Below are 27,127 nucleotides of genomic sequence, written 5' to 3'. Positions count from 1 at the left end.
TGTGTGTGTGTGTGTGTGTGTGTGTGTGTGTGTGTGTGTGTGTGTGTGTGTGTGTGTGTGTGTGTGGAGGTGGTAAGGAAAGGGATTAGCAAGCATGATCTAACCCAAAGATGTGTTTAACCTCTTCTTCACCTCATTTCTTCTATCCATATTTCTTCCTTGTCCTTTTATCTTTGTCCATCTTTGAGTTTTTCGCAGTCTATGTTTGTACCAAGATTTCTGAGTGTGTTCGTGGTAAAATATATATATTTCTTCCAGATGATACTTTGTCCTGTATCCCCGAAGTGTGCATTAGTCTGTCTGCTTGTAAACACTTGAGATTCATGTTTATCTGTTAGGTCCGTGTGTGTCCTCTGCAGGTAGAGAGGCAATCTTTTTTCATACCGTCAACAGGAGATGGGCCCAGGTTTAGGGGATTTCAAACTCACTTACGTATTCTTCACATACCTCCCCCCTCAAGATGTGTATGCTGAAGTAAACAGAAACAGCGTGGATGTGTGAATCCTGCGGCCGTTTGCTGGGGTGAAAAATGATCCTAGCCGAGGGCGAGTGAGGATGGTTTCATGCCTCAGATAGAGAGAGAGGCTGGGATACAGAACGAGAGAGTGACAGAAAGCAAGAGAGTGGTGACGCAGAAAGTGGGGGAGAGCGAGAGAGAGAGGCTCCACAACTGTGGAGAAAGCCTTCATTCAAAATGCATGAATCTACAAGTCAGGTAATCACGAAAGAACCTGCAAGGCTTCCACAAAGAAACCTCTGCAGGTAAAAGCACTCGATAATGCACATAACACATAAATTAATAGTCACGTTGACTCACACAATAAAGACACATTGCAAATAAGACAACGAAAACCGACACATATGCGACATATCTCTGCAACATGGCCCCCTATTTGTTATAAAAAGCTGCCACAAGTCTCAATAGCAGCGCAGAGTACATTTGTGCATTGCACTCTTATTTGCGAGCTCTTATGCCAAGAAATGTGCACAAAGTACCTCACTTTGCGTTTGCATACGTGCGTGTGTGTGTTTGTGAACTAGATCGATGCACAAGTATGTCTGCTTGCTGCTTTGATATCTTTCACATTGGCAGCTCCGATATGAACAGCTGCTTTGATCCCATTCGAATCAGACAACATCACCCGGGTTCCTTTGCTGCTGCTCTAAACACACAGCCTGAAAGGCACACAGAGACAGAAAAGGAGGGGGATTCCTATTGTTTTCCAATTGCATTAGTTGCTATGGATCAGCGGTCATTCCATGTTCAGAGGAGCTATCTCCTGAAAGATGTTCTGTGGCTTTTTTGCCAACAGATTAATAAAAAAAATAGATCTGTCCATATTTAGATTTGATGTTTTGGGAACATACTAAAAGAAAGTGAAAGTATAAATCTATAACTCTTCCAGTAGAACATCCAGAGCAAAGAATCCCTGAAACCAGTTTGTTTTTTAGAAAACTGACAGAGAACTTGTACTTGATTTTAATATATGACAATACAACAAGGAGGTGAAACGCATGCCCTGTGGTACAGAACATAAGAATCGCACTTCTTAATACAGAGACTCTGAAATTATGGTAAATGCTTAAATGGGAATCCTATCCCTCCATTTTCTTGGTGACATTAGTAGATAAAATGATTAACAATAAAGAAGGTGGAAAACTTCACACGGCTGTTTCAAAACTGACAATGCAGGCAGGGAGGTATCCAGCACCAATCCACCAGCCCCAGAAACAGCAGGAGGTACAGACTTGATAACATCATGTGATTTTTCAACAAATGAGATCAAACAGCACTCCTCGCTCAGGTGGGAAATCATGACTAAACAAGGTGAACGGAGTGCTCTAAGCGCCGCAGTGATGCACAGACAAAGCCTCATTTAAAGCGCTGAAAAATGGAAGAGGAGGTGCAATGAGACAGGAGGCCTGGAGCAATGTACAGCTATTGATATGCAGCAGAGAGCGCAATAAGGATGTGTACATACACACCACTTGAAGTCCTTCGGAACGGCAACAGCACAGGGAAAGTGGGGTAGTGAAATTAGCATATTCGTCTAATTGTTATTCATTTACACTGGCTCCATTTCCCAGTGCATTAAGTCCACATGTCAGATGTGTGCATTATATTTCTCAGCATGCCCGAGCATATGCTGCAAGGACAACTGACGGATATCAGGCAGCCCTCTGAAGTCTTGTCAAAGAAAACGCGAGCAGCAATAAAGTCACATAATCAGAAACACTGTTTTAAAATGAACCTGGTTAATTAAATAAAACCTTCTACATGTTTATGGTAATTTATGCTGTGTTGCACAGACGCTTCCTCTCTTTGGAGGAAGCACAGGGTGAATTAATAATGACTCACTTACACACAAGTTTTTCAGTACACCATCACAATGAGCCAACACACGCAAAAGCGTGACATCATCAAAGTGGAATGCAGCCATCATTACTACACCTGTGCTTTCCCTTAAGTGGAAAATATAGCAATAGCTTTGATCAGCTATTAAAAACTTAACTGATACTTTTATGTGTTTTGGTGAACTGCTACTCCATCAGTTATGTATTTATACTTTATGTTGATACATAAAATATTTACTGCATTTATGTGTAACTATGAAAACCTTTAAGAGTTTATGTTCCTAATTTTATTTGAACACACTCCTCTTTACTTCAAAACTCGTCCATCCGTCCATCCATCCATCCTCTTGTGCTTAACTAATTCAGGCTAATTGGGAGCTGAAGCCAATCTCAGCGGTCACAGTGAGAGAGGAAGGGTACACCCTGGACATGTTGCCAGTCTATTAAAGTCATTCAAAGACTTGTTTCTAATTTTCATGACATATTATACTTTGATTAAACACCTCATGACTCACTCAGCTGAACCACATCTGGCAAACTCGGGTGTTTGGAACAAGGTCAGCTCATGTCAAATATAATTTGAATCACAGATCTGGTAGACTGTAAATAGATATTTAGCGGAGTCAGCTTGTCTTTTATTATCAGCCAAAAATATTTGGCTTTATTTACAAAAAAAAAAAAAAGGTCGCAGTAAATGTAACTGCAGCATGTAGTGCAGGGGAGTAGTGACCTACATACACTCAAAGTATTAGCCTGTTTTTTATAGCTTAGTGCAATTTCAAGCACATTTTGATTTTCAGAATGATTCAATTAGTTCGATCACTTTTCTGCCGATCTTCTACGTTATATTACTGAAAAAACAAACAATGCCCCACTTAATATTAAAGTGGGCTGTATATGGCGCATGATGTACTCTGAGTTTGACATCCCTGCTCATCTATCAGTGACGTACCCTCTAGAAACTAGAGTCCTGTTCAGGGTGTTTCACCAACCTGTCTGACACCAATAACCATGCTCATGTCCATGTTCACACTCAATTAAACTCTCTTTTAGTCAACAGCTGCACCAAAACTGTATTTCAGAGATTTTGTGCTGTTCAGTCATTTCCAGAGGGAAACTGAAGCTTTACTTTTAAAGTAATTGTTAGTTCAATTAAGCCATGATTAATGGATCAGTGTATTTATTTAATCAATCAAAGGATTTATGTTACAGTTTTTGCTCCTTGCAGATCCTTCTCAGTAGTCATTTTGCAGGATATATGCTTCTTAAATCCTTGTGAAATCTAACCCAACATTGACAGAATGTATAAAAATACTGGAAAATTGGGTTAAAAAAAACCTAACTTTCATTAAAAGGACTCTTGGGTTCAAACCAAAGAATGTGCAATGAGTATGAAAATCCCGCAGCAATAATATCCTCTGTTACACTGCAGAGGGTTCACTGTGACAGGAGATCAGACAGGATGATCTGCCTGAGGGAAGGATGAGGGTGCAGAAGAGGAAGAGAAAAAGTGAGAGGTGAAGTTAGGATGAGGAAAAAAAACTATTACTATTCATGCAATATTTTTCATTTCATGCCAAATTCTTGAAGATTTACAGGAAAAGGAATAAATTGTGATCTCAGTGTGTTGTGAAAGCCACTAAACCTAATTCATAACCAAAAACCAGAGATTGATTCCACTGATCTGCCAATCATTGAGTTCACATCTTCCCCTGCCAGTCCATCAGGATATCAGACATGAATGGCTGTACTGTGGGGTATCTCCCCTGCTGAAGATGTTATTGATAGATCACATCTGCAAAAGCAGTCATTGTGAAACAGAGTGAGTCAGTGAGGGAGGAGAGGGCTCAAAGGGAGAATGTGCATATTAAAATTTCTATTTGAGTAAGACAATGTGCAGTAGTTACTGAGCTACAAGGTCTTTACTTTGTAAATGTTAGTAGATGGATTAAAAGTGCTGACCTCAAATGACACGAGTAAAACACACAGATTCTCCAGCAGCACTGCACTAATAGCCACAAATATGTGAAGTCTGTTTAAACCATACTGGAGGATACAGTTTGCTTGATTTACCAAATCAATAATAAACTAAAAATGACTCATTTTCTTTTTTTTAGTGGAAGGGAATATTAGTTATAATAATTTTGCAGCTAATGTAAGAGGAGGGTCTAGATGCTAAGCTGCTATGGAGTTGGGGGTCCATGATGGAACAAAAGGGAGCCAACATCTAAAGAACAGCTTTGAGTGTTAAAGAAATGAGACATAAGAGAGTTCAAGTTACACTGAAGACTAAAGGTGATCATAGCAATTATTTCATTAGAATTGTAGAAACGCTGCTTCTGCTGTATACACGGTATTTCCACGCATTTTTGCACACGTTTTAATTAATGGACCCGTTTGCCATTTTCCTAACAAAATGTAAAGAAATCAAGACTTTTGTGCAGTATCGTACCACACACCAACCAGACACTGTCAGGACTAAAGATTTACTCAAATGTAGAGGTTGAGTGGAAAAAATTTCCAATAAAGGTTTCCAATCGAACACACAAAAGATAGACTCGACTATAAAGCAGCATTAGTAGGTACTTTTCTGTCTCCATTTCCACTAACCCACAATGAAAAAAATGAGTTTTATAGCCTGTGTTATAAACCACTAGCCAACTTACTGCACAAACTGCTTTATTTATTTATTTCCAATCACCTCGGTGCTGCAGGCTTGCTGTGTGAACACTGAAAGCTGTAAATCACTGGCTTCACATGGAGCGTTACAACATGGCAGCCAGTTTCCCCGGTCGAGAAATTACAGGATTTTACCTGCTGGTACACATCAGATCACAGGCACTGCGGATTGTGCTGCTTCAGTGTAGCTCGCTCCACAACTGGACCTGGAGAGGTGCTCAGTTCAGAGGTGTAACTGATTCAGTCTCACCCACCCACCCACACACACACACACACACACACACACACACGGAGGAGGCCTGGGATGTGGAGCCTGACTAGTCACATCAGAGAGACATTAATAACTCAGAGCCATAGCTGCAAAATAACACACTGGTAATAGCACAACTGACAGGAATTAGCACACCCACAAGAGGGAACGTCCAAGGTTCTTTTTGTGCATGTGTGCGCTCGCATGTTTACCTGAATAATAGTGATTTATTGCTTTCAACAAGACCTCATCCCCTACAGAGAAAAGGCTTTTATGCTACACAAGGAGCCACACGATAAGAAGTACTGCAATACAAGCATTCACACACACACACACACACACACACACAAACACACACATACACACACACACACACACACAAATCCTTACTGGACACACACACAGAGAGTGCTTCAAGGCTTACCAAACTCTATAGTAATTAGTTTGAGAGTAACACGCACAAATTGCATTAGTAAAATTCAAGCAAGTACACTTCAATTAACGTGAGAAATATACCTGAATAAAACTTAAGTGGAACTGAAATGAAAAGGCAAGGAGTTTCTTTGAACCTAAGGCTACATCTAAGCTAAACCATTTTCCTTGCAAAACTCTGCTTTAATGAAAACTATATCAGTTTACAGCACATTTATAATTCCCATTTATATTAACTGTAAATACAGCTATATCATTTAGGTAGAGTGGGTATGATCCTAGACTCAGGAGATGGACCTGTAGCTTGCATAAAATTGACTTACTGGGGCAATTCGGCTACTTTTGGGCAAGATGGCCTGCTGAATGGTTGTTCTTCATGGAGTCTGCGATAAAACTCGACATTCAATTTTCCTGCGAGAACACTCGGATCGCTTGAAAAAAAGAAAAAGAGAGGTAATCAAACCGTCTAGACTGAAAGTTAGGGAAGATAAAAAGAAAACTCAGACAATGAGTAGGAGAAATTATTCGGTTTTAATAAACGCTTAAACTTTATTAGTCGATATCTAGAGAAGCGAGACCCAAAGGTTTGAGCTTAATCTGTAAGGATTAAGTATACAGTTACTGAATTGTTGCTGCAAAGCAAACACACTCACATTGGAGCATTTCCCATTGGCAGACAAAGTCACAACAAATGAGAAACAAGTATCCACAAGAGGATGAAGAAATAGGAAAAGGCATGAGAGTCTGCTACTACTACTGTTCCAGTTTCATATGGGCGACTGACATCACCCATCTAAAAGTTTCGGCACATCCAGGCTCAAGCACAATCCTGGTGTTTTCAAACCACAACTGGGTCAGCAGAGATTCTTAAAAGTCCCAGTTTTAGATTAGTGTGCATGCTAAAACTAAAATATATTGATGTGGATGTACACTGGGTGCCGTAAGTGCGTTTGTGTGTGCATCTTGTGAGAGGCCGTGCGCGTGCCTGCTGTCCCGGGTGACTCTATGAAATGCAAATTACAGGCAGGAGTTATGATCGACTGGTGGCTACTGTGTCAGCTGCGCTGGACACGAGACAAGGCCGTGAAGGAGGGAGAGAGGAGGAGGAGGAGAAGGAAGCAGAGAGGGTGATTAGTGGCTCTCTCTCCTGTGCCTGCAGCTCAGAGAGATGCAGGGTTTGTGAGCTGGTTCAGCTGCACTCTTGTTTCTGATAAAAAAGCTTCCCGGAAGTATGGGAATGTTCAGAGTCCCAGTTTAGTGTCAATTTTTGCTGCTGATTTTAATAAACCTGAGCAAGTTTACATGGAATTATATTTCCCAGCAGTGCAAAATATGATTACACCCACATTAATTTGCATTACGGTTAACTGTGTTGTGTGATTTAAACATTCCAACCTAGAAACTGATAGTGCTGCACTGTGATGAATGAAAGCGGGGGTCAGGACTTTCATTGTTCACCCACTGAGGCTTGCAACTTTCTATTTAGGCTCTTTATTGGAAAACAGCAACCTGTCCTGCAATGCACGGTGCACCCAGCTGCTAGAAACCTGGCAGAAACATGGAGTAAACAAGCAGCAAGAAACAAAGCAAGACAGACATGCAAATGTCTTATTAAAAATGAGACACATTTCATCTGCAGCCTGGCGCTGTAGGGCACACCCTCCCTGTCTAAGACTATAGTCTTGCTCACCCACACTGATAAAAATACCCCCGCAAGGAGGACAGAAAAAGATCACACTGTGACTTGCTTCCTCTGCTAGCCGCAGGTGCTTGTCTGGCAGCAGCGTGAGAGTTCACTGAATTTTTGCACCGGTGTCTTAGTAAACACACACGCTATTGTTTTGGGATGATTTGGAGACGCTAACATAAATATTCATGAGCAAAAAATGTGAATGCAGTAAAAAAAAAGAAAGAAAATTAAATCTCATGCTTACATTTTGTATTTGTGTGGAGGTGTTGATAAGGGGGAAGATTAATGGGTTTGGAGACAGGCAGGTGAAAAGTCAGAGAAACTGCACAGTCAACATAAAAGCTGCATATTTGAATTCATGCACTCTAATAAAACTGTAAAAGAAAAAAATATACAGCTGTACAAAACAACCTGTTTGTCTGGCTCTATCAGACTAGAGTAAAAACAAGACAACAATCTTCTTGTAACCCTGAAAAACCGGTGGCTGCCTGGTAACTTGACTGAATTTTTCCATTGCAAGTGGTTGTGGTGGCCAACTAGTTGCCCAGAAGCTACCTTTGAGCAACCACTTGTGATCACAAAGTGCTTGCACCTATCTTGAAACAACTGTTTCAGCTCAGACCGACTGCAGTCACTCTCAGATTGGCGAAGGTTTCTAAATAATTGCTGTCTAATTTATAAATGCAAACAGATGTGTGGTGGATTTTTGTTTGATATGTATAACTATGTAACTATATACACTATATATCTATGCGCACTGACCATATATATTTTAACTTTCATGTAGAGTCTTAAGCACAAGACATTTTGCTTCACCATGGTTTATTAAGGTGGTGCAGTAACAGGGCAGTTAATGCTGCTGAGAGTTCTCCTGCATAACTCGCTCTCCAGCTAACTAACCTTCCCTAATACACACTCAACGTCTTTCATGCAGCACAACCAAAACAGTAAACACATCACGATAAAATATCAACGATATAATCACACACACACACACACACACACACACACACACACACACACACACACACACACACACTCACACACACACACACACACACACACACACACACACACTTTGAACTACACTGAAGTGTTTTAAGAACCTATGTAGTTATAAGATTATATATTAATAATTAGGATTAATGTGTGACCTTTGACCATGTTGTGACCTATTGTCAGAGGGCAAAGCAAAGGGTTAACCTAAGGGTGTCCCTTTGGGCAGGGCACTCAGCTAGAGCCCTGCCCGTACCCTGGCCTGTACCTGACCTCTGCAGCTGTGTTTGGGCGCGTGGGAAAGTTACTCAGCAGCAGGGGGCAGGGATACTGGTCCCAGTATATTAGAGGACCAGAGGACACCCCCAGCAATTTTTCCCCTCTGCTGTTACTCTCTGTCCGTCTCTGTGTTGCTCTGCTGTCTGTGCTTAAGGCTGTACACCCGGGGTTTTGCTTTGCTTGCTTTCTGCTATGTAATTTTCTTGCTAAATGTCATTGCATGTCATTGCCAACTTGACCAGATTCCAACACAAACTGAAAGGAGACCGTTCCATCTTACTGCAGTTTTATCGAGACCAAAAGTCTCTTTGAAGACTGACTGCAAGTGGTTGGAGACCCCCGTCTTTGAAACAACCATGTCAAAGGCAACAAGATTACAGCTTCTGTAATTTTGGTCATGCTGCCTCTCCAACTACTGCTTCCCCCAGTGTGTCTGTAGCATTAATGAGCTACGGTGTAGAGGGGCTGTTTAAGAAAATCAATTAAACAGTTACAAGATTGATTTGCCTTAAAAGCTGAAATGATTTCAATATGGGGCTTTGTGGTGAGAACAGCATGGCAGCGTGTCAGCACAAGGAGATTTAGGCAATCAATAAATAGTCTACAATACACAATGGAAGAATGGGCAGGTGGAATCAAATGGCAGAAACAGACTAGAGAATTTGTCAAATGTCACGATTTTAAAATGATCTAAACATGCTACTGATGCAGTTAGATTTCTATGCAAATGCATTTTTATGCCATGAACAAAGTATTCACACGACAAGACCAGAGGCAGTAGCATCACATTCCTTTGGGTGAATCATCTGATCAGCACCCCTTCATCTCCTTTTAAATGAACCTATTGCTATGAGACTGACAACCTCTGTCAATCACAAATCTGAATCATTCAGATGTGGTGTGAACCATCAATATGGTTCTCGTTAGACATGAAAACAAACAGAAGGACCTCCCGGATTCACAAACAGCTTCTAGGACTGAACAGGGAGTGCTATTTGTAGCAGTGAGTGGATGTAACATATATGTGGATGTGTGAGGTTGCATGTTACCAGTAGCGACTACATGCTCTTTACGATGTACGATGCACAGCTAACGTCACATCGTAACTGCAGCAGCGCACATGGAAATGTCTGTTTAAGAGGACTCTGAGGTATATGTGCAGGGATCTGTTTGCGCTTGTTCTTGCTAATCCATAAGCTGCACAGTAAAATGATGTGCATCCATGCGTGATCTGATTAAAACATTAAAATTAATGGCAAAAAACCCCCAAACAATTAATGTAAGTTTCAGCATGGCTTTCTGCTTCTCTGTGAATTCCTCATGCATGTGCTTGTGTGTAAGCCTCGCCTGTTTGCATGAGTGTTTGCGTACATGTACTGTACAGCGTAGCAGATGCCATAATCTCCTCAAAGTCATGCTTTAGGATGAGATTACGAAAACAGTACAAACATTTTGTCTGTTCGGTTTTTTTGTTTTGTTTTTTTGCAATTTGTGTGCAGACCAGCCCTCTGTGCATACACTGCCTGACAACTCTATATAGAGATGCACAGAGGAGCCCCTATAGTTTAAATGCAGGGAGTTGCAGTAGCTCTAATGTAAATGTGGAAAAGATGGATGAAAAGAGAATACTAAACTAAAAGCAAGAGAAGGCTGAGGTAGCAGAGAAGTATTTTTTCCAAAGGCAGAGACAAAGAGAAAGCAACAAAGCGATTTGTGAGACACAGCAAAAGGAGAATTTACTTGCATTTCCACTCTTGAATAACTGGGACAGGTCATTTCCTCTTCTGTCATTCCTTTTTCATCCTTCTGCCCTCCCTTCTTCTTCCTCTCTCTTGACCTTACTTACTCCCTCTCTGCCCCTTTAACATTCTCACCAGTGCTTGGGTGTAGAGCCGAAAGGAGAAAAAAAAATTACTTTTCAGTTCCCGCTAAAATGTTTTGACTTCTCCGATAAAAACCACTGGTGTGTGACAAGTGTGCTTATACTGTGTGTGAGTGGTTGTGTGTGTTTGAAGACCATGGGCCGAGGATGCCGTCAATTCAACCAGGCTGCAAAATGGTCATGCCTGTCCCATCCGTTCAGGAGGGGACAGATGCAGTTGGTGCGTGTGTGTATACATACATATATATATATATGTGTGTGTGTGTGAGTGTGTGTGTATATGCGTGTTTCACAAGGCTAGAAAGGTGTTATTACAAAGCTGCCGAATCACTGAGTCTTCTCTACAGATACCATCTGCCATCGACACGCAACCATTTCTGTGGTTGCCCTGAAACATTTATGCAACCCATTACAACATCTATGTCAACCAGTCCTGCTCACACTTAATTAACAAACATATAACCGATGCACGTCCTCATGTCTGATTGCATGCGAGCATAAGTCTGCCTGGATATACATGCATACATTCTAATAGGCATCCATGTGTGAGTGGGTGACTTTAGCCTCTGAGTGCGTCCATGTGTGCAATGATTACAAATCTGCTTTCCGTAGTTGGATCACACTTGTGGGCAGCGTGGCCACGCCACTGTGAATGTTGATGGACAGCCGGTGAATGCGAGTGAGAGCATTTGGCGGTTTGTTTCCTTTGCGAACAGATTTTGCATTTAGATTCAGCAGAAATGGTTCAAAAAGAGACAAAACCCATGAAGTTTTTTCAACTCGTAAGTTTGACCAACACTGTATTTCATTCGATGTTTTCTCTAATGAAAATACTGTTGATGAGGAGGTAAGTTGCATCAAACCGGTGCATTTTCTTGCAATCGTAACTAATAGCTATTTCTGAAAATCAAATTCCAGCCTTCTCTTCCCAGTGAAAGCTGTTCCAAACGACATGACTCCACCCAGAGAGAGTAATTCATGCTAAAACCAGATTTAAGCTTGTTTAATGCGCTAATGAAAAGTGCTGTATTTATATGTAGCTGGTAGACGGCAATGCTGTGACATCAGGTCCATCTGTGACTCAGTCTAAAGCTGTAATGAGAACATTACAGAGCCCCCAGCAGAGGTACGCACACACACACACACACACACATTCAAAAGGAAGACAGACAGAAAGAAGAAGAAGATGAGGGGGAGAGATGATCGATGCAAATCTTGTCACCTCCTTTGACTACCATCACCTCTTTCCCTCCTTCTCCTCCTCTTCTTCGCTGCCTCTCCTGCTCCCACTCCTCCTTCTCCCTCCTGTCTCACACACCAGGACCGAGGGCAGCGGGTCTAACTCAATACACCATGCAGCAAAAATCAATGACAGACAGAAAGAGACAGAGCTAGGCGACTGAGGGGATGAAATAAGGTGAGGGGCGGCGTAATTTTTTTTTTCGGCGGCTTTGTTGCGCTTTTAAATCCTGTCCACTCCTATTACCCTAACCCTAAACACACACACACACACACACACACACACACACACACACACACACACACACACACACACACACACAAATAGAAAATGCTAAATGCAGCACATATACACATGCCTGCTGTTTTTTCTGGAGTGTTGCTAACATTACAGCAACAAAATTACACCTTTGAAGACATCACCTCATACAAAAGAAGCTTTTACAAGCTGATACTTAGAGCCTAAACACACACACATATATATCATATCCCAAACCCCACTAAATCCACCACAAATGGACTCACACTTTGGCGTTGTATTTTCAACAACCTGCTCAGACACAGAGAGTTTAATATTCATCTAATGGCAAGTCGGGACACACGAATAACTCCCAAGGCTTTGGACAAAACTGCATGCATAAACAGCCCAAAACAGACACAGACACATACATATGCACACACAGCAGTCATTTGCAAACGCAATTGGCATTCCCCTGCCTCACACGCTCCTGATTGTTTTGGTTTTTTTGTCCTTCAAATCACAAACATGCATTGATTCCTTTAAAACCCTGACTTTTTTGTTTGGGAGAAAAGCAGAAAGAAATCATTTATTTTACTGTAGAAATTGGGTCTTTTTATGTAAATGTGAAATCTGCTGGAGAAAAATGGAGACGTGCCAATTTTCATCACCACTGCCTTGTTGTATCTCTATTACCAACAGTTCATATCAACAATCGTAACATTTATTTTATAACTTTTCTCCACCTTTTCATTAACTGCCCTGCACTTTTCCCTTTCATCACCATTTTAAACATGCAGAACAATGCAAATGGAAAGAGGGATGTTTCAGTAAGAAAGGATTGGACAGTATGATGTTTAAAAAAGCAGCAAAACAAAAATCAGAAAAAGACTCAAAACACACCCATCCTTAAGGCACTGTCACCATCAAAGTCCACCTTTCCCTCTCGTTCATTCACTTTTCCCTATCTGTCTCCTTCAGAGTCAGTATTCCTACAGCCCTCTTCCTCACTTAATCTTCTTTTCTTCTTTCATAAATTCCCTCCCGTTTACCCCCCCATCAATTTTCCTCTTCCTCCAGTCAGCCAATTCACAGCTTCTCTCATATCTCTCACCCTCATTCATTCCACTGACCTAATCTCCCCTGCCTCTGCCCAGGGTGTGTATGTGAACGTGTCTGCGTGGAAACACTAACCTGCCCTTCTGGCACGCTGAGCAGAGCCACGCTTTGTCCCTCTTGCTGTAGGTGCAGCAGGTCTTGCAGACGTTGTACTGGCAGTCCGGGCACTGGCGCTTGGGGTTGAGCAGGAAGGTGAAGGGCGCGCAGCAGCGGATGCAGCAGTGCTCGTTGAAGCGGTGCTGCTTGGAGAGGATGGAGCATCTGCTGCCTTCCTCCGCCAGCTCCTGCTTCATCTCGCTGAAACCGGGAGAGCGAGAGAGAGAGAAAGCGAAAGAGAGAGAAAGAGAGAGAGAGAGCGAGAGAGATAGGATGAGGGGAGGGAGGGAGAGAGAGAGAGGGGGGGGATGTGAGCGCCTGGTTGAGAGGTAGGACGTGAAAACGGCGGAGGACGCCGCGATGCAGAGTGAATGAAAAAACTGTGGCAAATGAAAAATTGGGCGGTGGGGGGTGAACAAGGGAAGGGCAGAAGGGGTCAAGGGTTTGGTGAAAACACTCTGCTGCTCCATGTTTCTGCCTCAAACGCCTTCTCTTTCCCTTACGCCGATTTTGTGGAATTAACGTGATGGCTGACATTTCAATTTGCGAGGACCTGTCATGCCTTTTTTTTGCACTTCAGTCGGAACTCCGCTGAGGACAGCATGTCATGCGCATCCAAAGCATCAGATGAAACTGAATTGTAGTTTGTTAATCAAGATATTATGAGGTTTGGAATAATTACAATAAACTGGCTTAAATCGCAGTTAAGTTGAAGGTCAATACACACAAACGAGCCTGACTGGGAAAAAAAGGAGCATAAATAGAAAGCCTCTGATGAGTTACTCAAACTAAGGTTTAAAATCACATAAATGATGAACAGAGACTCGCTGATCACATCAGAGAACTGTTTCCACTGATCAGCAATTAGGAATTAGGCTAAAAAGTTGAACAAAACCAACTGAAAAAAGCAAACAATAATCCACAGTCTCAGCTGACTCTGACAATCCTACAGCTTCCAAAAATTAAGTGAGACTAAATTTATATCCTTCACCTGTAGCTGGGTATTAAGCTTATGAGAGAGACAGTATAATACGGACTGTTAATCAGTGTTTTAACCAGCAAAGCATCTTTCCTATCCGAAGCCTCAAGTGTTCACATTAACTATGCACATGGGTTTACCTCTGCAGGATTTGTGCTTACTGGGCAAAATGCAAAATCAGCAGAGGCTACAATAAATTATGTAATGGTTCGCATTTGTATCATAAACACATCGTCATCATCATCATCATCATTCGATGTTGCACTTGTGTCAGCTATATTTAAAATGACCCTCAGTGAGAAGGAAAGCTCGAGTAAGAACACATTTATCCATGTTTACATCATCAGCCATCACTTGTCATTAGGCACGAGCGGCAGCTGAGATGCAGAGATCGAGATGTTGCTGCTGGCGAGGTGTGAAAGTGAGTTCAGCTTGAATGGGCAGCGGGTAAATTATTTAAAGCCTCTACCCTACCCTCAGCCAGGTCACGGCCTACTGAGCTTACGCTGATCTCACAGATGCACACATGTGCATGGCAGATGGGGCTTATATGTGCATACCACAGGCGTTAGAAGTATTCTTTACACCACAGAGTCAATCCTAACCAAACCACTAAGTCATACATGAAAAATTAAGTAGGGAGCAAAAAGTGTGGTGAATGCAGCATATTGCAAATTTCCTGTGTGTATTTTGTGTACATGTTGTGTCGAACCAGCGGGGACCCTGCACTCTCCTGCTTCCCTAAGTTATTAACGCTGCTCCTCGAGCAGATCTCCTCTGCCGCCTCGCTGATTGCTTTTCCTATGCATCATTAGACGTAGCATAATAACAAGACGAACCAACCATTTCATATACAGCGCCATGTGAGAAAGAGGTGGGTTTGGGGTGACGAGCGTGGGCGTTGCATATGGACACGGACATAAACAATTATATACCAAAAACGTATTCAAAAGGAGGCTTTCATAGTTTTGCAGCTGGCAAATATTGGTTGCACTCAAATTAAATGATAAATGAAAATATTCAAAACACATTTATGTGCGCAAACAAAAGCAAGGGAAATATATGCAGAGAACATTAATATCTCAATAAGCTAAAGAGGCAATTGCCTGGAAATCATTTTCCTCAATCCTGATTATGATCAGGATCCATTTTGCCTTTCTGCTTTCGTGTTATGGGTTTAATGAGCAGCCCAGTTAGACTGCAGCTAGCTATAGCCATTTAATTAAATGATCGGGCAAATGTACACATATCCAAAGACAAAGAGTGCTCATCATGCCTGCTATCGCTTCACATTACCTCATTTCCCTGTTAATGAGACATGAAAACCTGTGCTCAGTGCAGAGTAATCGGTGTAGATACATGTGGGTCATCCAGGTATCAGTGAGGCACAATTGGCCTCAGTGAGAAATAACACAAGGCGCTCTCTATTCACAAAGCAGCGTTTTGAGTTACTGATTTTTAACAGGTGTTTGGCATACAGCTTATAATATAATAATAATGTGCTGGAAATATTATAGCATTACATTTTAAAGAATGCTCCAAAATTCCTGCTAACGGCTGATAGCTCAGGCATGCTAGAGTAAAAAAATAGAACTGCAAGCTCCTTGTGAAAGAAAAGGGGAACATCTGCCATTGCCTTGTGCTTGCATTTAATTACCAGCTCATTTTTGATCACAGGGTGGTTGGCAACCCGTCTCCAAACAGTCATGGTCCACCTCAGAGGATCACTCTCAGACAGACTGGCGAAAGTTTGCAAATAACCGCCATCTACTATATAAACACATGACACAACATGTTGCAGTCAGTCTTAGTCAGTCTGCAGCACTGAGAGCAACTTGTCTGAAACGAGTCTCTTTCAAATAGGACACTCTGGCTGCAGACTGGTTTATTAGTATTTGTTATTCGGTATATATGCAAGATTATCCTATATAAAGGATTTCTGTTTCAGATCTTTGGGTTTCTGACTGAACTCTGAATGTATGGAGTTAATGTGAAGGACGATGATAACAAATTTGCAATTTTCACAGGTTTATCATAATTAATTGCCATATTATCACAAATAGATTGCATATAATGGTCAACTGGACCCCATTCAGTCAAACTCATAGCAAACTGACCTCATCTTAACAGTGTTTCAATGCACCAACGTCGCGTGGAAGCTGACTACTGACTACGACTGAACGGAGACCTGATCCCAGTCTTCAAAGCAACCATTTCGAAGGCAACAAGGTCGCAGGTTCATTGCACAGTAATTTTGCTTGTTTTGAATCACTGTTTTTCCTACTGTACTAAGTTTACTAAGCTACAACACAAATATTTTGTTTAAATTTCTGCTTCATCTTTTTGGTCCAATGTCGTTGTCTTCTTCCAGTTGCTCCCTTTAAAAAAAACAAAACACACAAATGTGCGAAATAGTTAATAACTGGACTTTGTGGTAACACTGACATTTTCTTTTAACCCAACTCAGAGTACATTGCTTTTATACATCTTCTCTTGTGCTATGCAAAGAGATTTATCTCCTATAGCGCAGCCTGAGACATTCTTGTTGATCTTTAATTGATTCACACATAGATCTTGGGTTTAATAAGAGCGCTGTGCTTACAAAAAGCTCCATAAATAATTTAATAATGAGGGTGAACTGTTTTAAAATCACTCTTTCATCTTTAAAGGAGGGTAAAATACTACATTTTTATTTATTAAATAAGGTCAGTCACTCATTAAAATTAATCTTATTTTGTCAATCAATATGTGTATTGCACTACTATAAAAGAATGGGCTGAGAATGTTTGGAAAATGACAGTAACCATTAAATGAATTTAAAAACAATATTTATATAGTTACATTGCCAAACTGTTGATTAACTGTCACATTTATCAATTTTACTTCATCTCGGCTCAGTTTATTTTAAGACTGCCAGGTAGAGCAGGTTAACCACTAGCACTGTATTCACACCATCTCTGGGTTTCCTCGCTGCATTTGAAATGCGTATAATATAATTAATTACTGAAGCCTTCCTTAATGTCGACATGATTAACTGTAGCAGCTCTGCAAAGTTCTACAGGTGCTGAAAGTTTAAGGATGCCAAACTGTTAAATTAAAAACGATTGATTATGCAAATAAGTTGCTGCAGTGCACATGTTGACGGTGCCATGGGTTTAAGAGGGGGGAGAGAGCACACCCGCTGAATACTAATTTGTTTTGTAATCCAATACAGAAGAGTTGGGATGATATGTGGACCTAATGATGTTCAGGCTATTTCTGAAAATCTGTCACTCCCAGCAAATATTGTTTGTGCTGAAGATCTATTAGCTCGAGTCTTTTTCATCTCTTTCTCCTTTTCCATCAAGTCTGCCCTGCATCCCCTTCTCACTCACACTCCTAGTGTCTGTCAGCCATCCATTAACATAGTAATTTTCCCTCCGTTTCCACCTCTCCGTAATGTCCATTCCTCTCTCTCTCTTTCTGTCAGATGACACAGTCTCCCAGATGACAAACAGGCTGGCTTAGGCTTAAGTTTCTGGGTGATGTTGAATCATGTTATGGTCAGATTTGTAATCTAGATAATGGCATTTTGCAGTCTGGCTGGAAAACAAAAACAATTGCCGTTTCTTTCTAAATGATATATCGCCCTCTCAGCAGCTGTTCTCTTGCTCAGTGCAGAGCTCAAGAGTTATAGCTCTCAAAACAGTTGCACTGATGACCTAAGCCTGGCATCACAAATGCCCAAATGTGAATTACTCTGAAACCAGCTTTGATTTCCAAGGGGCATCGTCAGCAGGTAGCAGCCAAAATAGCTCTGGATGCAATTAAAGAGACCAAGAACCAGCACAAGGCTGAGTGGACATCCAGGAAGGTTTTGTCCAGGGCAGATAAAATACCAGTTTTCAAACTGGCCTGGAATCCAAGGGCTAATGACTAGCACACAAGTGAAAGTCACTGTGATTAATAAGGTGGATTAGCTGTGAAAAATCACTGTAAAGAATCACTACTGTCCATCCATCCTCTTCCGCTTATCTTTTTAGGGTCGCGCGGGGGGGGCGCTGGAGCCTATCCCAGCTGTCATAGGGCGAGAGGCAGGGTACACCCTGGACAGGTCGCCAGTCTGTCACAGGGCTAACACAGACACAGACAACAATTCGCACTCACATTCAGACATATGGGCAATTTAGTGTTACCAATTAACCTATCCCCACTAACTGCATGTCTTTGGAAGCACAATCTGATATCCTCGTGTTGATGTTATTCCCACATGATGTGGGAATAACATCAACACGAGGATATCAGATCGGCTGTGGGAGGAAGCCAGAATACCCGGAGTGAACCCACGCAAATATCTATCTATCCATCGATATATATCATATATCTATATCTCATCAATCTATCTATCCATCTATTGATCTTTTTTTTTTTTACATTTAACTTCAAAGCAAAAGTGATTTCATTAGATACAGATATGGAAACACGTCTGTCAGCATCAGCAACTGTGTTATAACTATAGTCATGTGGAAAAAGTCAGGTTTGGTAGGACTCTATGCAGCCCTCTGAAAAACTGAGTCCACCTTTATTGCTTCTATAGGAATTAAGAGGGTAAGTAGCAGCAAAGTCCTGCTAATCAAATGACCTGGATTATGATCAAGTGTGACCACCTCTTTAAAAGCTTAGCCAAAACTGGGTCATGCAGCAAGACAAGGATCTCAAGCACAGCAGCAAATCTACAACAGAATGGCTGAAAAAAAAGAAAAAGAATCAATGCATTGCAATGGTCCAGTCCAAAGTCCTGACTTCAACACAGAAGCAACAAAATTCCTCTCCAACAATGTGAGAGATTAATGAATTCATAGAGAAAAGTATAAATTCAAGTTATTGCTGCTGAACGATGGGTCAGTGTAGTTAGATTTTCTATAGATAGCATGGAGTCCTGTGTAAAGCTTCTGTTTCACATGACTGCATGCTGAACAGGCACACAATTAGCTAAATCCAAAGGTAATGAGTAAGTAGCATCAGAATAACTATCATGACAGTAAAACATATTACTAAGAACTTAAAAATCCCTCTTTATTCTAAACTTCAGGTTGCTGCATTTCTATACGAAGGCCAGAGAGACTCGCCATCTATGAATAAGGAATGGGATTTCATTTCTGAGCAAATATGGAGGGACTAGTGAAATCTGAAATGGCATGAATCGAAGCCTGCTTAAAGACCATGCAGGGTGTTTTTAAAGTTAATTCATCACTATAGAGATGCGCACTCAGCTAAAAACAAAATACAAGCACATAAGAGAACATAAATATTTGATATAACACACGGTAAAAAAAACTGGCATGCGCAGTGTGATTTTGGATAAATGGCACAACTTTAATACAATAGGGAAAAATGTGGCGGTAGCATGTCACAGGAAGGTGGGGGTCACATGTAGTGATACTGTTAAGTTCATGTTGGTATTGCTGAGCAAAGCACAGCAGAGAAAATGAGCATAAAATATACCACAGAGACTTTTATCAAATGTTTGATCTGCCTGCTGCAGCAGAAACCTGCAAAACCAGCATCTGCACTTCACCAGAATCCCAGTGACTCACACAGCCTGGGAGCAGAGGGATGTGAGCAAAGACTGGGGTGACAGGATAGTATTAGTGTAGCGAAACTGTGTGTGTGCGTGTGTGTCTGTATTTATTGATCCGAGTATTTTCAAGTGTACAGCAGCTAAACGCTTTGATAACTGAACTCGAGACTTTTCTGAGCACTTAAGCTGCCTTCACTTCAAAGTGGAAAATACAAAATGTGAAGAAGTACTTTGACTTGTGTTTGGATGTTTACAAAACTCACACAGTGGGACCTGTGTCCCTTCTGTGGTCAAAAAGAAACGCTTCTCACTGCAAATCATAGAGTGTTCGACTGAACAATTGATTAAATTTAGCGGAAGGTGAAAATGAGGGCAAGGTTTAAGAATTGATGGTTTAGGTCAATCTTCAGGAAATGAATGTAATCAATGTGATGTCCTTTCAACTAATGGAAGTGCGACTGGCTGCCTGTATGGACTCAGGCTTGAGTCAGGATCTCAGCTTGACATCCCCTCCTGATGTTATTCAGCCTGTAGTGACTTATCTACACACTAAATTCTTGCGCATGCACACACATTTCTGACTTTGAGCATGAACACCTGAAGCAAATTTTGGCTCGAATGAAGAGAAAAAAAACTTTCCTTTGGACCCCGGCAGGATAAAGCTGATTTACACAGTTCATCTAACTTCAATGCTGGTTCCAAGAGACAGCAGCGAGTACCACAATCTCAACTCTTATTCTCCTCTGCAATGCAGTAGCAGACTGGCACATGGGTAATACAAATCAAGGTAGAGGAGTTGTGACATTCAGCTGTTGGGTTGCTGGCAAGCTGCTGATTGATGTGCAGGTGTGAAGAGGCTGGTGAGCTGAGATGAAATCATATAGCTTGCAGGCAGATGGCAGGGATCCCTCTCATGTGCAAGTTAAAATATTAAAGTGTCAAATGAATAATCCACTGAAAAAATAAAAAATAACACATGCAGCCCTAGAACTTCAGGCTACAGAAGATGGAGTAAGCTCCAAAGTCTAACTTTTATTGAATAAAAATCAGAGTTACAAACCCTTTCCCAATGCACCAAAACTCAGTACATTAGTCCATATCAGAGTACAAATGTCAACCTCATAGTGGCACTACACGAACCATCCAGTAACTAACAGTGTTGGGAAGGTTACTTTTAAAATGCATTCTGTATAAGGAGGACACTGGACTCAGCACATTCGGGTGAAGTTTCCCAACTTTACTTCGTTACCGGAAGATCCCCCCTACACAGCCTTATGGGTACAGTAGTCTTCCGCTACACCTCCTCCTTTTAGCTAAAGACATACTTCGTAACGACTCAAACAGTTCACAAGAACAGAAATGCGGAGCATCATCAAACGTGAAGATTATACACATCCCTCATTTGTTCACTTACATTTAAACGGAACACAGTATTGTAAGCATCTCTAACAGCCTAACCCAGCTTTGAATAGGGCATGCATGGATAACTACAGAGAATTACACATCCAATCTTTCAGGAGGTCTCACCTCTCGACCAGATCTGGTAACAGTCCCTGTTGGTCTAAGGTGGCTCCTATTTCTCCTCAGAAAACCCCTGTCTGTCTCTACCACATAAGATCTGGGGGTATTGGCAGGTCTAACTACTGCTCCAGTGGTTCCTTCAGTAGTAATCCACACTTTCTGTACTGACGATAGATCCAGAAGCGGTCTGACTCTATGTCTGCGGTTGTAGTGTTTTGCCTGCTCACGCCTCCCCTCCTCATCTTTAATGCAAAAAGCCTGTAAGTCGGGCCACTTTGGCACCAGCTTTGCCGCTGCTTGTGGCAATGGTCTCCCCATGAGCAACTGTACATGTGAGAACCCATGTTCCAGTGGGGTGGCCCTGTACGCTAGCAGTGCTCTGTTGTAGTCACAATACTTTTTCCACAGGTACCACATTGATGGTACGAACAGCGCGCTCTGCCTCCCCGTTAGCTTGGGGACCTGGGGCTGCTCGTTTCATGTGTGAACTGCTACTCTTTAGCAAAGTGCTTGAACTGTTCTGATGAAAATCGCGGCCTGTTGTCCGATACCACAGTTTTGGCAACTCCATGCCTTGCAAAGGCCTCTTTTATAGCATTAATAGTGACCTCTGCTGATGTGTGTCTCAGTTCAGCTATCTCAATGTACCTTGAGAAAAAAAATCAATCAGCAGGAAATGTTTCTTTGACCACTCGAACAGATCCATGCCTACTTTTTTCCATGGGCGGTCGGGAACAGGCGTTGCCAGCATTGGTTCACGGCACTGTAACCTGTGTTTTTGACATGTTTCGCACCTGTCTACCATCTGACCTATTTGGGTAGAGATGCCCGGCCACCACACGGACTCTTTTGCTCTGGCCCTGCATTTTGAAACGCCCTGGTGGCCTTCATGCAAATGTGACAAAACCTCTGCTCTCATTTGAGGTGGTATAACAAATCTCTCCCCTTTCATAAGAAAACCATGAATGACATTGAAGTCCATTCTGTATTGCCAGTACCCCCTTAACTCTGGATCTAGTTTACCTTTTTCTGGCCAGCCTGTCACACATTGATTCACCACCCTTCTACACAGGTCACCCATTTCCTGCGCCAACTTAATCTCCTCCAGCCTTTTATCTGTGGCTGGGAGATGGGAGATTACACAATCCACGAAAACCTCCACCTCTTTTTCCAGCTGAAGATCCCCAGCAGAGGGAGACCCCGCCAGCGGTGCTCGTGAGAGGGCATCAGCGGTGACGAGGTTTTTCCCTGGAACATGGACCATGGTGAAAGAAAAGCGCAGCAGCCTGAGGCGGAATCTCAAGATGCGTGGAAGTAGGTCGTCCAGACCTCTTGTGCTCAGGAGAGGGACCAGGGGTTTGTGATCCATGATTAGAGTGAACTGTAATCCCATGAGGTAAGATGTCAGTCTTTCACACGCCCACGTTACAGCGAGCGCCTCCTTTTCTATTTGCACATAGCATCTCTCCATGTCTGTGAGACCGCTTGAGATGTATGTGACTGGTCGCCAGGAGTTGTCAGACTGTTTCTGAGTGAGAACAGCTCCAATACCGTATGGCGATGCATCTGCAGCGACTCGTGTATCTGCTGGGTTGGACTACTGAGCGAGCACTTCTGGAAAGCTTAGTATCCATTTTAGTCTCTGAAACGCTGTTTCCTGTGGCTCCGCCCATATCCACTCGTTTCTGTCTTTTAGCAGTTCCTTTAACAGTATGGTGAGTGTGGCTAGTTGTGGCATGAACTTGGCAAGATAGTTGGCCATGCCCATGAGACGGCGCACATCTTCCACACTCTGAGGCTGTGGCAGCTGCTGGATTGCTGTTACCTTGTTGGGATCAGCCGCAATGCCGTTTGCTGACACTTTGTGTCCCACAAAGATTATTTGACTTTCAGCAAACTCACACTTCTCATTCAGAGTGAGACCCTCCTTCTGAAACATTTGGAGCACACAGTGCAACCTCTGGTCGTGCTCCTGCCTGTCTCTGCCATATACAAGCACATCATCGGCGTGACAAATCACCCCTTCAAAATCTTCCAGCATCTGTGACATTCTCCTTTGGAAATGTTCCGGCGCCGATGCTATGCCAAAAGGAAGGCGGTTGAACTGAAACCTCCCAAAAGGCGTGATGAAGGTGGTGAGTGGCCTCGACTCTGGCGTGAGCGGAATTTGCCAGAATCCAGACCTGGCGTCGAGCTTCGTGAACACTTTAGCATCTTTTCATCATTGCAGTGTTTGATCTACTGCTGGGAGGATGTGTTCAGGGGTGTGAGGTCCACACATATTCTGGGGGGCTTTTCTGCTGGTCTGGGGATCACTACCATGCCTGAACATCACTCTGTAGGCTCAGTGACTTTGGAGATAACTCCCATTTCTTCCATTCTGTGCAGCTCGTTTCTCACGGCATCTCTGAGGGGAAGAGGAACACGTCTTGAGGCGGATGGGGCTATTGGTACAGCTCCTTGCTCTATCTCAATGTGGTAAGACTCCTTCGGCATTCCTAAACCTTTAAAATCATCTGGGTATGCTGCCCTGAAATCTGTCACCGATTCCATTACTGTGCTACTGCGACAGACCACAGCAAAGTGTCCTTTCTTCTGACATTTTCAACACTGTACCTCTTTGGCTGGACATTCTTTCCATGAGCGTTTGTTCTTGCGACCACAGCAGCCACATTCCTTTTCACTTTGCTTGATTGGCTTTTGTTCTTTTTTCTGCCACGTCTGCGTTTTCCCACGTTTTGTATTTGTCCGTATTGTGTCCATGTTCAGTGTTTTCTCCGCTGCCGCGCTACTGTGAAGTATTGATTGTTGTTTCTTTACTGTTTCGCTCTGCCTAACTCTCTCAGTGGCTTTAGCAAGAATCAACTCTGAGTCCATTTGCAGCTGCTCGGACAGTCTTTTGTCTTTTATGCCAACCACAATTCTGTACCTTATGAGTTCGTCATTGAGTACTCCGAATGCACAATTTTCTGCAAGTTTGTGCACAGCAGTGATGAACGACTCTGTACTTTCACCATCCTGTTGCCGTCTGGAGTTAAACTGTGCTCTTTCAAAAATTATGTTATTTTTTCCTACATAATGTTTGTCAAATGCCTCTTTGACAGTTGCATATTTCTTTTTATCTACATCGCTCAGTGGTAAAACTGCCAAAACGTCATCAGCAGCATCTCCCATAGCGTACAGGAGTGAGTTAACCTGATACTCATCTGATTTATTGTCGAGAGCGGTTGCAATGCGAAATCTTTTGAACCTTCTGATCCACTTTGGTCAATCGGCAGGATGACAAAAGTCAAATGTTTCTGGGGGAGTTATTTGTACTGTGGTCGCCATCGTGATGTGTGGATCCCTCGCGTTCAGAATCCATGCTTTCCGGTGCGCTGACCCCATCTCCTTCCTCCAACATGCCGGTCTTTTTCAGGTCACCAATGCGAAGACTTCTCTCGCAAATTAACTGCACTGTACTGTACTCGAAAATACCGTGGAGACCCACCGTTCGCACTTCTGACACCATGTACAAGGAGGACACTGGACTCAGCACGTTCGGATGAAGTTTCCCAACTTTACTTCGTTACCAGAAGATCCCCCCCACACACAGCCTTATGGGTACAGTAGTCTCCCGCTACATATTCCACTACAGAATCAAACGTTTTTACAACTACATGAATGTACTATTGCTGTGTGATTTATTACTATTACTGAAGGCTACTCGCCATACCAATACCAACTAAATGTTTAAATCTTAATATAATGAGTAACATAGGGTGGACATTAGGGAAGGCTGCACTTTTTGCAGCAATCTTGTATAGAAAACTATTCCGCGCCTATATAAAACGGCTCCTAACCGTAGTAAAGGGACCTCTGACTAATACGTCGGGTTCCGTGTCGGGCTACTCATATTCCTCATATTTTGTATTTTAAATATGTAACGCCCGTACATGTATTCCATTACTCCCCAACACTGGTAACTAGAGCCATACTGTGGCATCTGAAAGTATTCAGCATTGTTTAAAATGTAAACTTTCATGTATTTTACATTTATTACATCGAAAGTAAAATATTTTAGGCCTTTTCATCTTGATTTTGATGACTATAGGTTATATCTCATGAAAATCAAGTTTTATAATATTTAATTTCCAGTTTTAAATTACTATTCAGAACGTATAAATAGTGTTTATTTCTTGGTTTTGTTCAGTAAACAACTACAATCGTGACTGGCGACTAGACAACTGTTCAGGTGGCAATCATCAACGCCCTGCATAAGGAGGGTAAGCCACAGAAGGTCATTGCTTAAAAGGCTGGCTGTACACATAGTGCCGTACTGAAGCATGTTAATGAAAGATTAGTAGTGTGGTAAGAAATCGTCCGCAAGGAACAGGGAGCCTTAAGAGGACTGTGAGGAAAAATCAATTCAAATTTTGAAGACGAAGACGACATCAGAAGCGTCTTACCTGGGTTAAAGAGAAAAAAAGAACTGGCCTGTTGCTCAGTGGTACAAAGTCCTGTTGGAAAATGGAAGAAAATTTTGCATTTCCTTAGAGAATAAATGTCTTATAGTTGGGAGGAAGAACTGAGGAATTCTCTGAAGTCCAGCGTGAAGTCTGTGATGGTGGCTGTTCCTCTCTAAGTCGAAAGTCAATGCAGCATTATACAAGAGATTTTAGAGCACGTCATGCTCTTTTCTGCTGACAAGCTTTATGGAGATGCGGATTCCTTTTGAAACAGGAGTTAGCACCTGCCCACAGAGCCAAAACTACTGCCAAATGGTTTGCTGACCATGTTATTACTGTGCTTGATTGGCCATCCAACTCATCTGACCTCAGCCCCACAAAGAGTCTGTGAAGTATTGTCAAGAGGAAGATGAAAAACACTTGACCCAAAAAGTACAGAGATGATTATAAAGCTGATCGAAGCAATGTGGGCTTCAATACAATCTCAGCAGTGCCTCAAGGTGATCAAGCCACTGGAAACCGTGACGTAGTCATTCGTGATAAAGGAGTCCCAACAAAGGAGTGCATAAACGACCACACTTTGCAGGAGTGGACATTTCACAAGAAAAAAAAGAAAAAGAAAAAAAAAGACGTTCATGAAAGAAAACTTTAAATTTAATTGCAAATAAAACCTTTTTGCACAATTTTTTTTTGAGTGGCACTAGTTCAGGAGTGGTAGATGGACATGACTAAAAGTGATTATTACCACTTTCTACTTTGCAGTCTTGAAACATTATGCATATATTTCACTGGAACAGAAACTTTTAAACACACATTCTCAAACTTCTTTGCATTCTGTGGTTGAATTTGGATAATTCACACAACATGCATTAGTAATCATGTTCATTTTTCTGTGGTTGCCTTGGTGTGGTTTACTCATCCACTTCCAAGAAATAAAGAAGAGCCACATACTTGCTGTCTTTTCTCTCCGTCTCTCTCATCTTCACTTTGTGCTGAATAGGTGGCGTACTGGTAGCTTTTAATGCACAATAAGCCCCCTTTTCCTTTCATGCCTGCCTGTCACTCTGCAGGGTAGCATATTAGAAGCTCAAGGTGACCACAGCCGGGATGAAGTGAAGCTGCTGCTGTTGCTCTCCCCAACTGTTTTTTTTCCACTTGAAATGAACTATGATAGTCTGGAAAGACACCCACAAATGCACGCATGTACACACAAACCCATACAGAAAGCTTCCATACTGTCACACCATAGATAAAAATCCAGTATCCTATAATCCCAAACATCAAACCAGGAGAGACAGTTGTCTCATTCAAGATTGTGTGGGTGACATGATTAAAGACAACGTTCCTTACTTTGCTCTGTATTT

At 42.1% G+C, this 27,127-nt stretch overlaps 1 protein-coding gene across 2 annotated transcripts in view; it reads right to left on the bottom strand.

Moving 5' to 3' along the window:
• myripb (myosin VIIA and Rab interacting protein b) overlaps positions 1-27,127 on the bottom strand; it is a 114,832-nt gene that overhangs the window by 40,576 nt on the left and 47,129 nt on the right. For both annotated transcript variants that reach the window (XM_005912104.3, XM_005912105.3), the window contains exon 3: positions 13,235-13,456. In XM_005912104.3, the coding sequence (XP_005912166.1) occupies positions 13,235-13,456 (222 nt within the window). The remainder of the gene's footprint in view (positions 1-13,234; positions 13,457-27,127) is intronic.

This window comes from Haplochromis burtoni, unplaced genomic scaffold (assembly GCF_018398535.1).
Source record: "Haplochromis burtoni strain Fernald_Lab_line unplaced genomic scaffold, NCSU_Asbu1 Contig_1, whole genome shotgun sequence".
Classification (NCBI taxonomy): domain Eukaryota; kingdom Metazoa; phylum Chordata; class Actinopteri; order Cichliformes; family Cichlidae; genus Haplochromis; species Haplochromis burtoni.
The sequence above is the reverse complement of the archived record's forward strand: the minus strand, read 5'-3'. Positions and strand labels throughout refer to the sequence as shown.